We start from the raw sequence: 16,781 nt of genomic DNA, 5'->3' as shown, positions 1-16,781 counted from the left end.
AGCTTCTGCACAGCAAAGGAAACAATCAAGATTGAAGAGACAACCTACAGAATGAGAGAAAACATTTGCAAACTTTTCATCTGAAAAGGGATTAATATATATAAGGAACTCAAATAACTCAATAGCAAAAATCCAAATACTTCAATTTTAAAATGGGTGAATGAGCTGAATAGACATCTCTCAAAAGAAGACAATACAGATGGCAAACAGGTATATGAAAAAATGCTCGATACCACCAATCATCAGGGAAATGCAAATCAAAACCGCAATGAGATACCACGTCAACCTAATTAGAATGGCTATTATCAGAAAGACAAAAAAAAATGCTGGCAAGGATGCAGAGAAAGGGGAATTCTTATACACTGGTGGTGTGAATGTAAATTAGTACAGCCATTATGAAAAACAGTCTCATGGTTCCTCAAAAAACTAGAAATAGAACTACCATATGATCCAGCAGTCTCAGTATATATCCAAAGGAAGGAAAATCTGTATGTCAAAGGGATATCTGCATTCCTATGTTTATTGCAGCACTGTTCACAATAGTCATGACATGGAATTCAGTGTACGTGTCCATCAACAGGTGAATGGATTAAGAAAATATGGTATATATACACAGTGGAATACTATTTAGCTGTAAGAAAGAATGAAGTTGTGTCATTCATGGCAACATGAATGGAAATGGAGAACATTATGCAAAGTGAAATAAGCCAGGCACAGAACGATAAATACTTTGTGTTCTCACACATACATGGAAGCTAAAAAGTTGATCTCATAGAAGTAGAGAGTAGAATAGTAGTTATTAGAGGTGGGGAAGTGTAAGAGGGAGGGAATGACAGATAGCCAACGGTTGGTTAACAAATACAAAAGTACAGCTAGATAGGAATAAGGTTTAGTGTTCTGTAGCACTGTAAGGTGGCTATAATTAACAATTTATTATATTTTTTCAGATACCTAGCAGGGTGGATTTTGAATGAACCCAACACAAAGAAATGATAAATGTTCAAGGTGATAGATATAGTTTGATCATTACACATTGTATACATGTATTGAAATATCACATTCTACGCCATAAATATGCACAATTATAACGTGTCAATTAAAAATAGTAGAAGCAAAAAAAAGATGGAAGTTATTTGTTTTTGAGGAGTGAAATTCAGAGGAGAAGAGAGATGGCTCAGGGGACTGTTGTTTTTCACGTATTGATCTGTTGGCACTGTTCGAATATTTTAAAAAGTGATAAAGTATATTGATGCATTAGCGGAGAGGATTAAAAACTAAAACAAAATATGTATTAATGGCAAGTTCCTTTAAGGAGCTTTAGGATTAAAGTGTCCCCAGTAAAAGGGAATCAGATATAGAGAAAAAGAAATGTAAGTTTATTTTTTGTATTTAAAAGGGCTTTTCTGGCTGGGCGCAGAGGCTCACACCTATAATTCCCAGACTTTTGGGAGGCCGAGGCGGGTAGATCACCTGAGGTCAGGAGTTTGAGACCAGCCTGGCCAACATGGTGAAACCCCATCTCTACTAAAAATACAAAAAATTAGCCGGGCTTAATGGTGGGCACCTGCAATTCCAGCTACTCAGGAGGCTGAGGCAGGAGAATCACTTGAACCCAGGAGGCAGAGGTTGCAGTGAGCCGAGATCGTGCCATTGCACTCCAGCCTGGGCTACAAGAGCGAAACTGCGTCTCAAAAATAAATAAATAAATAAAAGGGCTTTTCTTTATTTCTGATTTTGTTTTTGTTTTGTTTTATCCTAGGGTTTGAAAAACAAACCGAAAAAGATGGGCCACATAAAGCCAGACTTGATTGATGTTGACTTAATCAGAGGTTAGTCTTAAAATTGTTTTTTATGTACATTATTATATTATTTCACAGGGATGCTTAATTTTCAATATCTTCTCTATATGATGGTATACTTTAATTTCTAAATGTAACACTTTACTCTCATCATTCAGGCTTTAGCACTTTTTCCACCTCTGTCTTAGTACTGTGTGGCTCTATAAATTACATGCATACATGTAAAAGAGGGATGAACGCAGAGACTTGCTTTTGTGTAATTAAGATAAATATGTTGTTTAACATTCAAGTAAGCCTGACTTATTTTGAGCTTCTGTCCTAGTGATTGAGGCAAGAAGTTATTACATTTAACAAACATCTAAGAGGGTTTTTTTTTTTTAACTGAACAGGTTTTGTGCTGATTTTTGCACTCACCTGTTTTTAATGTAGTGCTACAGGTGGCCTTCAATACAGTGTATATAAATATTTGATGTTTTGTTTTATTGTATGTTTAAAGGGTCAACATTTGCCAAAGCAAAACCTGAAATTCCATGGACATCTCTGACTCGGAAGGGGCTTGTTCGAGTTGTATTTTTTCCATTGTTCAGCAATTGGTGGATTCAGGTTACCTCTTTAAGAATCTTTGTTTGGCTGTTACTACTTTATTTCATGCAAGGTAATTGGAGAAATTGGAATAAGCAATGACAGTTTCTTTTTGCTGCTTTTGCTATTAAATAATGAAGACCTACTGATTTTACATTTACCCTTTCATTTGACAGTTTAAAGTACACAGAATGAAGAGACATATGCCATTCGGGGTTCATATTAAAATTATCTGCTACGAGAGAGCAAACATACTTGTATAACTCTTTCTCCTCACTTGAGTTTCTTTCTACCTGTCTCACTGGCCAGGCCTTCTCAGTCTTTTCTTGTGTCTGACCTTTGAGCCTTTGAAATTGGGTATGTGTGTTTTTTGTTTTTGTTTTTGAGACGGGGTCTCTCTCTGTCACCCAGGCTGGAGTGCAGTGGCATGATCACAGCTCACTGCAGCCTTGACCTCCCAGACTCAAGCAATCCTTCCACCTCAGCCACCCAAGTAGCTGGCACTACAGGTGTATGCCACTGTGCCTGGCTAATTTTTGTATTTTTTTGTAGAGACAAGATGTTGTCATGCTGCCCAGGCTGGTCTTGAATTCTTAGGCCCAAAAGTGTTGGGATTACAGATGTGAGCCACCACGTTTAGCCTGAATATTGGATTACCTAAAGTTTGCACCCTAGGTTCTATTCTCTAAGTAGTCTCATTAAGGCCTATTGCTTTAAATACAATTGATATACAGGTGATTCCCAAATCTATATCTTCAGGCCAGATCTCTCTGCTGCACTTCAGACTTATAAATCTAATTGCCTGCTTTGACATTTCCATATGGAGATTTAATTGGTATCTTGAAGTTAATTATATAAAAAATGGAACTCTTCACTTGTGTGTGTGTGCGCTGCACACATGTGCCTGTGTGTGTAAACTTGTTCCTCTTTTTGTCTCCAGTTCATTAAATGATACCATCAATCACCCAGTATTCAGGTGAAAAATTAAATCTTCCTACTCTACCCTACCATCAACTCTCACATGTAATATGTCACCAAGTCTGTGAGTTCTTCCTCCAAATTTTTCACTCTATTTATCTCAGTCTCTACTGCCATGATCATTGTCCACAGCACCAGCATTTCTTTGCTTAGACCACTGGAATAACGTCTACTCTGAGCCTTCTTTCTACCAATCATTCTTTCCACAGCAATTAGCAAAATCTTTTAAAAACAGAAGCCATATAATGTCATTTTCCTGCTTAAAACCCTGTAGTGACTTCTGTTGACCTTAGAATAAAAACCCAAAGTTCTTACCATGGCCTGTAATGCCCTACAGGACCTGGTCCCCACTCTTCTCTCAGACATCATCTCCTATTTCTTACCACTCTGCTCGTGCTGGCTGTAGACATAATATCCTTTTTTTTGTTCTTCACACGGAGCTGTTTTGTTTTGTTTGAAGCATTCGGAGTTTGGCTCTTTTTTCCCAGGCTGGAGTGCAGTGGTGCGATCTCAGCTCACTGCAACCTCTGCCTCCTAGGCTTAAGTGATTCTCGTGCCTCAACCTCCCGAGTAGCTGGGATACAGGTGTGCGCCACCACGTCCAGCTAATTTTTTGTATTTTTAGTAGAGATGGGGTTTCACCATGTTGTCTAGGCTGGTCTCGAACTCCTGACCTCCGGTGATCCACCCGCCTCAGCCTCCCAAAGTGCTGGGATTACAGGTGTGAGCCACTGTGCCCGGCTGTTTAAAGCATTCTTAAGGCTTTTCAAATGGCTGGCTTTTTTCTCACCTTTAAATCTCAGCTGGGTTGTAACTTTCATAAAGAGGCCATTCCTATCTACGTATCTTTTTTTTTTTTTTCGAGACGGAGTCTCGCTCTGTTGCCCAGGCGGGAGTGCAGTGGCGCGATCTTGGCTCACTGCAAGCTCTGCCTCCTGGGTTCACGCCATTCCCTTGCCTCAGCCTCCCGAGTAGCTGGGACTACAGGCGCCCGCCACCACGCCCAGCTAATTTTTTGTATTTTTAGTAGAGACGGGGTTTCACCGTGTTAGCCAGGATGGTCTCGATCTCCTGACCTTGTTATCCGCCCGCCTCGGTCTCCGAAAGTGCTGGGATTACAGGCGTGAGCCACCGCGCCTGGCCTCCTATTTATATTTCTAAGTAGTCCTAATACCCTCTAGTCACTATCATAAGAATCAATTTTAATTTCTGGGTTACACATCGCTACCTGATGTTTTCTAACTGTGTGCAGGGACCCAATATATTCTCTTTACGACTGTATCCCCATTGTCTACCAAGGAAGTAGACAGTATATACTATGGTTACATCTCTGCAAAAAGATATGAATTAGAACAAAGAGTGGGAGAAAGTTGGGTTAAGGTGAAAGAATTATGGGTTCTTTTCTTCTATTTGTGTCAGTTAAAAATTTTTTTAAGATATAGAGTGAAAAATATATGTATAAATTTACAAATCTATAGGTTTAATTTTTTTAAAGTTGTGAAAGTGTCATTTATTAGAATATCTGTAATGGAAATGTTCCGCATCTGTGCTGCCCAGTATAGTAGCTACTTAGCCATACGTGGCTATTGAGTATTCAAAATGTAGTTAGTGTCAGTAAGAGACTGAATTTTAAATTTTATTTGATTTAAATTAAGTCTTCATAATGGTCATTTTAACGGCTGCATAATAATTCATCATATGGGCATACCATCATTTAAAACTATCATTTTAATGTCTGTACAGTCTATCATATGTAGAGTCATATGTAGAGTCTATCATATGGATTTATCATAAACATCTTTGTATAGCTGCCTTTTTTTTTTTTTTTTTTTGAGACAGAGTCTCATTCTGTTGTCCAGGCTAGAGTATAGTGGTGTGGTCTTGGCTCACTGCAACCTCTGCCTCCCAGGTTCAAGTGATTCTCTTGCCTCAGCCTCCCAAGTAACTGGGACTACAGAGACACACTACCATGCCTGGCTAATTTTTGTGTTTTTAGTAGAGACAGGGTTTCACTGTGTTGTCTAGGCTGGTCTTGAACTCCTGACCCCAGGTGATCCTCCTGCTTCAGCCTCCCAGAGTTCTGGGATTACAGGTGTGAGCCACCACACCTGGCCTATATAGCTTTTAATAGTCCATTATGTAAGAGTACTGTAATTTACGTAACCTTTCTGTATGAGTCTGTTCAGGCTGCTATAAGAAAAATACCATAGACTGGGTGGCTTATCAACAACACAAATTTATTTTTGACAGTTTTGGAGGCTGTGAAGTCCAGGATCAAGGTGCCAGAAGATGTGGTATCTGGTGAGGGCCTGCTTTCTGATTCATAGGTGTCAGTCTTCTTGCTGTGTCCTCACATGGTGGAAGGGGCAAGGGAGCTCTTAGGAGTCATTTTATAAGGCCACATCTATAAGGGCACTCATCCCCAAACTATAACCAACTGGTTATATGTGACTGGGGACCTCTCTAACATGCTTTCTCACTTTTTACAATGTGGATAGGCTGAGAACTTTTCAAATCTTTAAGTTATGCTTCCTTTTTGCTTAACAATTCTGTCTTTTAAGTCATTTCTCTCTTCTCACATTTTACTATAAGCACATAGGAAGAGCCAAGCTGCACCTTTAACACTTTGCTTAGAAATAGCTCCAGCTAAATATGCAATTTCATCACTTGCAAGTTTCACTTTCCACAGAATCCTAGACCACAAATACAGTTCAACAAGTTCTTTACCACTCTGTAACAAGGATTGTTTTTCCTTCAGTTTCTAATAACATATTATTTCTCATTTCTATCTGAGACCTCATCAGAATGGACTTTACCTCATATTTTACCAATACTCTGTTCATGGTTACTTAGATATTCTTTAAGAAGATTGAGGCTTTTTCTCTAGCTCCCCTCTTTTCTTTCTTTGTTTTTGTTTGTTTGTTTTATTTTGTTTTTCAAGACAGAGTCTTGCTCTGTTGCCCAGGCTGGAGTACAGTGGTGTGATCTTGGCTCACTGCAACCTCCGCCTCCCAGGTTCAAGTGATTCTCCTGCCTTAGCCTCCTGAGTAGCGGGGATTACAGGCACCTGCCACCATGCCTGACTAATTTTTGTATTTTTAGTAGAGATAGGGTTTCATCATGTTGACCAGGCTGGTCTCAAACTCCTGACCTCAGGTGATCCACCCGCCTTGGCCTCCCAAAGTGCTGGGATTACAGGTGTGAACCACTACACCCGGCCTCCTCTTTTCTTTCTGATTCCTCACCAGAATCTCTTTTAAAAATGTTTAAGGCAATCTAGGCTTTTTCTACTATGTACTTCAAGTATTCTTCTAGTCTCCACCCATTACCTGTTTATAAAGCTGCTTCCACATTTTTAGGTATTTGTTATAGTAGGACCCCCCATTCTCAGTACCAATTTCTGTCTTATGCCACTTGGGCTGATACAACAAAAATATCATGGCCTAGGTGCTTTATAAATAACAAAAAGTTATTTCTCACAGTTCTGAAAAGTTCAGATCAGAGCACTAGCAGATTCAGTGTCTGGTGAGGGTCTGCTTCTCTCTGGGTCCTCATGTTGCTGAAGGGCCACAGGAGCTCTCTGGAGTCTCGTTAATAAGGTTACTAATCTCATTCATGAGAGCTCTGCCCTCATGACCTAATCAGCTACCAAAGGCCCCATCTCCTAATATGATCACATTAAGGATTAGGATTTCAATATGAATTTTGTTGGGGACATATGTTATAGCATCTTCCCATATTGTGGGCATTTAGGTGGTTTCTATGTGTTTTTTATTAATAATGCCAGCAGGAACAAAGTTTTCCTTATTTTATATTATTTCTTTAGGATTTGTTCTTTGAAATAGAATTAACAGATCAAAGAATGTGGACATTTAAGGCTTTTAGTACATATAATGAAATTGCTGATGGCACAGTTGTTTTGGAAAGCAATAGATGAGAGTACCTGTTTTACCATGGTCTTACCAGCATTATTATAATTTTAAAAATTGTTATCTAGGTGGGGGGCAGTGGCTCAAGCCTATAATTCCAACACTTTGAGAAGCTGAGGTGGGAAGACTTGAGGCCAGGAGTTTGAGACCAGCCTGGGAAACATAGCGAGATCCCATCTCTACAAAAAAAAAAAAAAAAAATTAGCCAGGCGTGGTGCAAGCCTGTAGTTTCAACTACCTATGAGGCTGAGGTGGGAGGACCACTTGAGCCCAGGAGTTCGAGGTTACAGTGAGCAATGATTCATCACTGCACTCTAGCCTGGCTGACAGAGTAAGACCCTGACTGCATCTCTGCCCGCCCCCTCAACAAAAGATTGTTACCTAATTTGACGTGCAAAAAATATTTTGCTTGTTGAATATGCATTTCCTTGGTCACTTGTAAGGGTGAAATTAAGTATTTTTTCCACACATTTATTATTAAATTATTTATTCCTTCCTTGTTGATAGATACTGCATCCTATATAGATAAAATTTCCATATATGCCATGGTCTGTTTCCGGACTGCATATTCTGTACCATCAGTTTTGGTTATTCTCATATCTATGCCATATATTAAATTTTTGTATTTGCCATGGTATGTTTCTGGACTACATACTCTGTACCATTAATTTCTGGTTATTCTCATATCTATGCCACACTGCTTTCATTACTACACAGCTGTTTAATATGGATTAGCATTGAGCAGGAAAAATTTTTTTTTTTCTTTTGAGTTGGAGTTTCACTCTGTTGCCCAGGCTGGAGTGCAATGGTGTGATCTCGGCTCACTGCAACCTCTGCCTCCTGGGTTCAAGCAATTCTCCTACCTCAGCCTCCCAAGTAGCTGGGATTACAGGCGTATGCCACTACGCCCAACAAATCTTAGTATTTTTAGTAGAGATGGGGTTTCCCCATGTTGACCATGCTGGTCTTGAACTCCTGACCTCGTGATCCACCTGCCTCGGCCTCCCAAAGTGCTGGGATTACAGGCCTGAGCCACCGCGCCTGGCCAAGTATTTCTTCATTATTCTGCTTTCCCACATTTTCTCTCATGCTTTCTTGTTTATCCTTTCCAAAATAGGTTAGCATTATTTTATCGTGATTAAAACCAAAAGACCCCCCAAAACCAACAATACAGGAATTTGGATTGGAATTCTCTGATTATTCCCTTTCCCCAGCACACATACACAAATGTAGATGTACACATATATTTTTGGAGGATGGACAGAAAATTTGACTTCTTTTCAACATTCTCTTTGCTATACAGAAATATGATATTGCTCTCCTTTTACTCAGGACTTCCTTTTTTTTTTTTTTTTTTTTTTTAAATTGAGACGGCGTCTCGCTCTGTTGCCCAGGCTGGAGTGCAGTGGCTTGATCTCGGCTCACTGCAACCTCTGCCACCCGGGTTCAAGTGATTCTCATGCCTCAGCCTCCTGAGTAGCTGGGACTACAGGTACCCGCCACCATGCCTGGCAAATTTTTTTGTATTTTTAGTAGAGACGGGGGTTTTGCCACGTTGGCCAGGCTGGTCTCGAACTCCTGACCTCAGGTGATCCTCCCGCCTCGGCCTCCCAAAGTGCTGGGATTACAGGTGTGAGCCACAGCACCTGGCCTTAATCAGGACTTCTGTTTATCCCTCAGTAAAGCTTTGCAGGATTTCTTTCTTTCTTTCTTTCTTTCTTTCTTTCTTTCTTTCTTTCTTTCTTTCTTTCTTTCTTTCTTTCTCTCTCTCTCTCTCTCTCTCTCTCTCTCTCTCTCTCTTTCTTTCTTTCTTTCTTTCTTTCTTTCTTTCTTTCTTTCTTTTTTTTTTTAAATAGAGACAGGGTCTCACTCTTACTCCCAGGCTGGAGTGCAGTGGCCTGATGGTATTTCACTACAGCCATGAGCCCAGGCAATCCTCCTGCTTCAGCCTGTTGAGTAGCTGGGACTATAGGTGTGTGCCACCATGCTCAGCTGGTGTTTTTTATTTTTTATTTTTTAGAGATGGGCTCTTGCTATATTGCCCAGGCTGGTCTTTGAACTCCTGGCGTCAAGTGATCAAATGATCTTCCTGCCTCAACCTCCCAAAGTGTTTGAGTTACACGTGTGAGCCACCACACCCAGCCCTGGATTTTTTTCTTATAAGGCCTGCTTAGATCTTGTTAAATTCAATTTTTTTTTATTGTGGTAACATATACACAACATGAAATTCACCATCTTAACCATTTCTCAGTGTAGAGTTCAGTGGCATTAAGTATACTGATACTGGAATACAACCATTACCCACCGTTTATTTCCAGAAATTTTTTCATCTTCCCAAACTGAAACTCCATAGCCATTAAACTCCCTATTTCCCCTACCCATCGTCCCTGGCAACCACCATTCTACCTTGCCTCTATGATTTTGACTACTCTGGGAACATCATATAAGCAGAATTATATAATATTTGTCCTTTTGCAATTGGCTTATTTCACTTAGCATAACATCCTCAAGGTTACCCATGTAGAATGTTTCAGAATTCTTCCTTTTTAAGGCTGAATTGTATTCCATTGTATGTAGATACCATGTTTAGTTTATACATTCATCTTCTGAGAGATACTTAGAGATTTCCACCTGAAATTAAAATATTTTGTCTTTGTTGCTGCTGCTGAAAATACATGACTTTTTAAGTCTATTTTTACAAGTTTTAAGTGGTTTTTGCTGTCACATTTGAAAGCTATTGGTTTATAATTAAAATTGTTATAACCAGCCGCTTTATTAAACTCTTTGTCATCAATTCTAATTGTTTTTCAGTGCTTGTATTAGATTTTATAATGATACAACCATATGGTTGGCAAATAATGACAATTTGGTTTTCTCCTTTCACATACATTTCATTTACTTTCACCCAATCAGTCAACATTTCAGAGTAACGTTAAATGATAACAGGGAGTGGTCATCCTTGTTTTGTTCCTGATTCAGAATATCTTCACTAACATATAATATGTATTGATTTTACTTATATATTCTTTAGCATGTTAAGGAAATATTTTTATTCTTAATAGTTTAGAAAATATGGGCATTTGAGATGAATTACAAATCAAGAACAAATGTATGTGTGTGTTTTTTTTTAATACAATGCTTTTTTTTTTTTTACTGTTACCTGGAGTTGGGCCAGACTTCACAGGTTTAGGGCACAATCCTCTACAAGACTGCTCTCCCTTCAGATATCAGCCTCCAGTTTGGGGGTCCCCAGGATCACTCTCACTTCTGACCAGGTAGCTATAGTTTTGGGTCCCCCAGGCATTCCCTCAGGTTTGATGATTGGATGGAATGACTCTCAGAACTTCAGAAAGTGCTAAACTTACAATTATAGTTGCATTATAGCAACAGAATATAAATGAGAGGAGAGGTATAGGAGTGTTTGGGATGGTTCCAAACAGGATGCTTCCGTTGTCCTCAGGTAGCAATATGCAAAATATTGCCACCCAGGGAAGCTCCCCGAAGCTTTGGTATGTAGAGTTTTTATTGAGACTTTATTATTTAGGCCTGATTGATGGAATCATTGACATGTGGTTGAATGCAGTCTCCATCACCCTTCACTCCTCAGAGGTCTCCTAATATGGCTCAAAGACCCAAGCCTTTAATCACATAGTTGGTCTTTTTGGTGTGGCCAGCAGCCATCCTTAGGTACCTTGTTAGCATAAACTATCAGGCCTGGCACAAGGGGCCCACAATGAATAGCAAAGGTACTTCTGTCACTTAGGAAATTCAAGGGTTTAGAGGTCACCTCCCAGGAACTGGGATCAAATGCCAATCAAATTCTTTTTTTTTTTTTTAACTTTTTAATTTTTGTGGGTATATAGTAGGTATATATATTTATAAGGTAGATGAGATACTTTGATACAGGCATGCAATGCATAATACATCATGGCAAGTAGGGTATTCATCTTCTCAAGCATTTATCCTTTGTGTTACAAACAATCCAGTTATACTCTTTTAGTTCATTTTAAATGTACAATTAAATTATTGACTATAGGTCAGCCTGTTGTGCTATCAAATACTAGGTATTTTTCGTTCTGTCCCATGAACCATCCCCACATCCCCTACTCCACCCCCACTACCCTTCTCAGCCTCAGAGCCTTCTACTCTCTGTCTCCTTGAGTTCAGTCATTTTAATTTTTAGCTCCCACAAATAAGTGAGAACATGTGAAATTTGTCTTTCTGTGCTTGGTTTATATCACTTAACATAATGTCCTCTAGTTCCATCCATGTTGTTGCAAATGACAGAATCTTATTCTTTTTTATGGCTGGATAGTACTCCATTGTGTATATGTACCACATTTTCTTTATCCGTTCATCTGCTGATGGACACTTAGGTTGCTTCCAAATCTTGGCTGTTGTGAACAGTACTACAACAGTTGTGGGAGTGACTCTTTGATATACTGATTTCCTTTCTTTCTTTTGTTCTTTTTTGTTTGTTTTGAGACAGAGTCTCATTCTGTCACCCAGGGACTGGAGTGCAGTGGCATAATCTCAGCTCACTGCAACCCTTTGCCTCCTGGGTACAAGTGATTCTCCTGCCTCAGCCTCCCGAGTAGCTGGGATTACAGGTGCCTGCCACCATGCCTGGCAAATTTTTATATTTTTAGTAGAGACAGGGTTTCACCATGTTGCCCAGGCTGGTCTTGAACTTCTCACCTCAAGTGATCTGCTCACTTTGGCCTCTCAAAGTGCTGGGATTACAGGCATGAGCCACAGTGCCCAACCACCATTTTCCTTTCTTTTGGGCATATACCCAGCAGTGAGATTGCTGGATCATATGGTAGTTCTATTTTTCTTTATTTGAGGAACCTCCAAGCTGTTCTTCATAGTGGTTGTACTACTTTACATTTCCACCAACAGTGTACGGGGGTTCCCTTTTCTCCATATCCTCTCCAGCATTTATTATTGCCTATCTTTTGGATAAAAGCCATTTTAACTGGAGTGAGATGATATCTCATTGTGGTTTTGATTTGCATTTCTGTGATCAATGATATGAGCACCTTTTCATATGCCTGTTTGCCATTTGTATGTCTTCTTTTAAGAAATGTCTATTCAGATCTTTTGCCCGTTTTAAAATCAGATTATTAGGTTATTTCCTATAGAGTTGTTTGAACTCCTTATATATTCTGGTTGTTAATCCCTTGTCAGATGGATAATTGCAAAGACTTTCTCTCATTCTGTGAGTTGTCTCTTCTCTTGGTTGATTGTTTCCTTTGCTGTGTAGAAGCTTCCCTCGGCCCGGCCCTCCGCCCCGCCATCCCTGAGACGGAGTCTTGCTCTGTCGCCCAGGCTGGAGTGCAGTGTTGTGATCTTGGTTTACCTTGATGTGACCCCTTTTGTCCATTTCCGCTTCACCAACCAATTTTTTTTTTTTTTTTTTTTGAGACCAGGTCTCACTCTGTTGCCCAGTCTGGAGTGCAGTGGTGTGATCTTGGCTCACTACAGCCTCGACTTCCTGGGCTCAAGTGATCCTCCCACCTCAGCCTCCTGAGTAGGCTGGGAGTGGGACCACAGGCGTGTGCCACCATGTTCGGCTAATTTTTTTGGAGTTTTGTAGAGATGGGGTTTTGTCGTGTTGCCCAGGCTGGTCTTGAATTTCTGGGCTTAAGTGATCTACCCACCAGACCTCAAAAAGTGCTGGGATTACAGGTGTGAGCCACCATGCCCAGCCGCCAACCAAATTCTTTATTACATAACTGTCAATTGAGATGATTTGTATAGATGTGATCAAAATTACATTGTATGTAATTATTACATTAATTCAGTTGAGTCAACAAATACTTAAGCCTATTGTGTCTGTGCCAAATATTCTTCTAAACGCTGAGATAAATTTTCTACTTTTAAATGTCAAATTCACTTTGGTAGTATTTCAATCATTCATCCAACAAATATTGAGTGTCTATTCTGTGCTCCAGGTACTGGTTTCCAACAAATATTGAGTGTCTATTCTGTGCTCCAGGTACTAGTTTTAGATATAGCGGTGAACAAATCAGACAAAACTCCTTGTCTTCATGGTGCTTACTTTTTAGTGGCAAATTTATATTTACATTCTCAAGTCAACAAGATCTATAGTTTATTGTCTGGGTACTTTCATTATTGTGTTTGAGTATTGGGATTTTATTAGGGCATGGAATAGGTAACTTTCTTTTTCTCCACACAGGAGTAGTTTGTATAGCACAAGAATTACTATTTATGGGAAAATCTGAAATATGTTAAAATATGGAGATACTTTTTGATATTTTTCCATTTCATTTACTTCTTTAAACGTTTTATATATATGCTTTGATTTGCATTTCATATATATATATATATATACACATATATGTATTTCTTCTTCATTATATATGAAATGAAAAGGCAACATAGCATAGTAGTTAAGAGTGAGGACTCTGGAGGCTGACTACCTGGGTTCAATCCCCATCTTTGCTGTTTGCTTTCTGTGTAGCCTTGGAAAATACTCTTCCTTTGAGCAACACAGCACTTCAAAATGTGTTTTATATACAGCATCTAGTTGTTTTTGTGGTGGAAACCCTTTTGAAATATCTAAATTATCATGCTGCTAGAAAGGTAAATCCTTTTAACACAGTATTCTTCACTTGCCGAGGGATCTAGGGCTTCAGTTTTTCACTCGGCTAATGTGCATCTGGATGGGTATTGTAGGAAACTATTTATTTGTGTACTTTTTTAAATGATGGATTTTTATAGAAACAGTTTGTATAGTTTTTAGAATTAATTTTAAAGAAGAGCTCTAATGTTTTACATCTTAAAACCTCTTCTTTTCAGTTATAGCAATTGTCTTATATTTGATGATGCCTATTGTGAACATAAGTGAAGTACTTGGACCCTTGTGCCTTATGCTACTCATGGGAACTGTCCACTGTCAAATTGTGTCTACTCAGATAACAAGACCATCAGGAAACAATGGAAATCGAAGAAGAAGGTAAGATGAGAAATTACACTGTAGTTGTATATTTTCTTGGAGAGTTATTGTAGAGATTTAAAAAACCTTTGATTAATTTAAAATCTCCCTCTTTTGTGTTTTTCATTATTTTTTGGCTTAGAAAATGAATGCATTACTTTGCACTTTTCTCCTTGATGCTGAGAAAACCTTGTTACAAACTTTTAGTTCCAGTTTGGGATTTTTGTCATTCAGTACAGTTGTTTAAAAGGAAAATTTCTATACTATATTATTCTTTATAAAATTTATCATATATTGGCTTCAAAGAAAACAATCTCTTTGAAATTCAGTCTTAATCAAAATTTGGTGAAAATTCACTGTAAACAAGGATTTTGGTACATTTGGTTAGCGCTACCAAAATTTTACCTTTTTTCAAAGATGTGTAATAAGAATTGATTTCTAAGTGGTCTAAACTTTTTTTTTTTCTTTTTGAGACAGAGTTTCGCTCTTGTTGCCCAGGCTGGAGTGCAATGGTGCGATCCGCAATCTCGGCTTACTGCAACCGATACCTCCCGAGTTCAAGCGATTCTCCTGCCTCAGCCTCCCAAGTAGCTGGGATTACAAGCGTATGCCACCACACCCAGCTAATTTTTTTTTTTGAATTTAGTAGAGACGGGATTTCACCATGTTAATCAGGCTGATCTAGAACTCCTGACCTCAGGTGATCCACCTGCCTCGGTCTCCCAAAGGGCTGGGATTACAGGCGTGAGCCACTGTGCCCAGCCGTCTAAACTTTTAATAAGGATTTATTTGGCTTTTCTTTACAAATTGAATTCATGTTATATTTTAATCGATTATATGGTATATGTGAGTTTTGGAACTGTTGAAATGTTCTTAGGTATATGCAGTGTTATTTTCCAAAAGTTATGTTATCTTCCCTCAGAATATCTGTAGATTTTTGCCTGCGTAAGCAATTACTAAATAAAAATTTTCCATTAGGTGCAATGAATTTCAACATATTCTTATTTTTGAATGTTATTTTAAAAACTTTTTAAAAAAGATTTCTTGTAAATTCAGTTAAATTAATGGAATGTTTTCTAAGGAAATAAAATGCTATGCTATGTCTTATTGATATCTATAGTATATATCTTTTGTCTAGGATATCAATAAAAAGTGATCAGTTGCTACTATTCTATGTTACCCTTATAAAATGTGCCATAAGAGGTAGATTCCTAACATCCATATTTAAAGAAATTGCTCCTTCTGCTAGTGGTGTTGAATGTGCCTGAACAGACTCTTGGTCATACAAGTGGAAATTTTTTTTTTAGTAGATTCTGAATAGCGGTTCTATTTCTTTAATGACTGAACAAAATGGTAGCATAGGACTTTGGTTTGGAATCTGGTTTTGCCCTCAAATCAGAAAGTTCTTGCATAGTTTATCCTCAGAATATGAAGTTAAACTATACTTGATTTAAGGTAGTAATTTGTCAGTATAATTTTCTGTAGGGATATTTTTGGCAGAAATAGAAAGGGTCTTGAATAATCTGAAGTTATTGAAATTTTTTCTTGTAGAAAATTACGAAAAACTGTAAATGGTGATGGGAGCCGAGAAAATGGAAATAACTCCTCTGATAAAGTCAGAGGAATAGAAACTTTGGAATCTGTACCCATTATTGGTGGTTTTTGGGAGACTATCTTTGGCAACAGGTGGGAGTCTTTTTTACTTGATTTTGTATTCACATAGTGTTTACAGAATGTGTAGTATCATCAGGCCATAGGAGTAAGTAGTATAGACTTATCTTGGTGTGATTTTTAAGGGTTATCAGAGGGCTTCCTTACTCAAAATGTTGTCTTCACTGTCTGTTTTGTTACCTGTGAATGCAGTAATCTATCATGGAAGTATTCTGTTTTTTTTTTTTTTTTTTTGAAATGGAGTCTCATTCTCTCACCCAGGCTGGAGTGCAGTGGCACGATCTTGGCTCACTGCAACCTCTGCCTCTTGAGTTCAAGCGATTCTCCTGCCTCAGCCTTCTGAGAATAGCTGGGATGACAGGTGCCCGCCACCACACCCAGCTAATTTTTGTATTTTATTAGAGACAGGGTGTAACCATGTTGCCCAGGCTGATATCGAATTCCTGACCTCAGGCCTCAGGCATGAGCCATCACACCTGGCCTGATTTCCTTTCTTTTGGTTATATACCTAGCAGTGGGGTTGCTGGATCATATGGTAGTTCTATTTTTCTTTATTTGAAGAACCTCCAAGCTGTTCTTCATAGTGGTTGTACTACTTTACATTTCCACCAACAGTGTATGGGGGTTCCCTTTTCTCCATATCCTCTCCAGCATTTGTTATCGTCTGTCTTTTGCATAAAAGCCATTTTAACTGGAGTGAGATGATATCTCACTGTGGTTTTGATTTGCATTTCTGTGATCAATGATATGAGTACCTTTTCACATACCTGTTTACCATTTATATGTCTTCTTTTGAGAAATGTCTATTCAGATCTTTTGCCCATTTTAAAATCAGATTATTAGATTTTTTCTATAGAGTTG

The 16,781-nt window shown here is 38.6% G+C and overlaps 1 protein-coding gene across 10 annotated transcripts in view; it reads left to right on the top strand.

Annotated features, from left to right (window-relative positions):
* The window catches only part of PHTF1 (putative homeodomain transcription factor 1), a 62,931-nt gene that overhangs the window by 18,967 nt on the left and 27,183 nt on the right, over positions 1–16,781 (top strand). For 7 of the 10 annotated variants that reach the window (XR_004664616.3, XM_024925987.4, XM_034930320.3 and 4 more), the window contains 4 exons: positions 1,760–1,829; positions 2,296–2,454; positions 14,114–14,270; positions 15,801–15,935. Coding sequence is in view for 9 of the 10 variants with exons in the window: in XM_024925987.4 (XP_024781755.4) it covers positions 1,760–1,829; positions 2,296–2,454; positions 14,114–14,270; positions 15,801–15,935 (521 nt within the window). In the remaining variant the exon portion in view is untranslated. The remainder of the gene's footprint in view (positions 1–1,759; positions 1,830–2,295; positions 2,455–14,113; positions 14,271–15,800; positions 15,936–16,781) is intronic. The other 3 variants (XM_055114125.2, XM_034930361.3, XM_034930374.3) reach the window with 2 other exon arrangements.

Source organism: Pan paniscus, chromosome 1 (assembly GCF_029289425.2).
Source record: "Pan paniscus chromosome 1, NHGRI_mPanPan1-v2.0_pri, whole genome shotgun sequence".
NCBI lineage: Eukaryota > Metazoa > Chordata > Mammalia > Primates > Hominidae > Pan > Pan paniscus.
The sequence above is the reverse complement of the archived record's forward strand: the minus strand, read 5'-3'. Positions and strand labels throughout refer to the sequence as shown.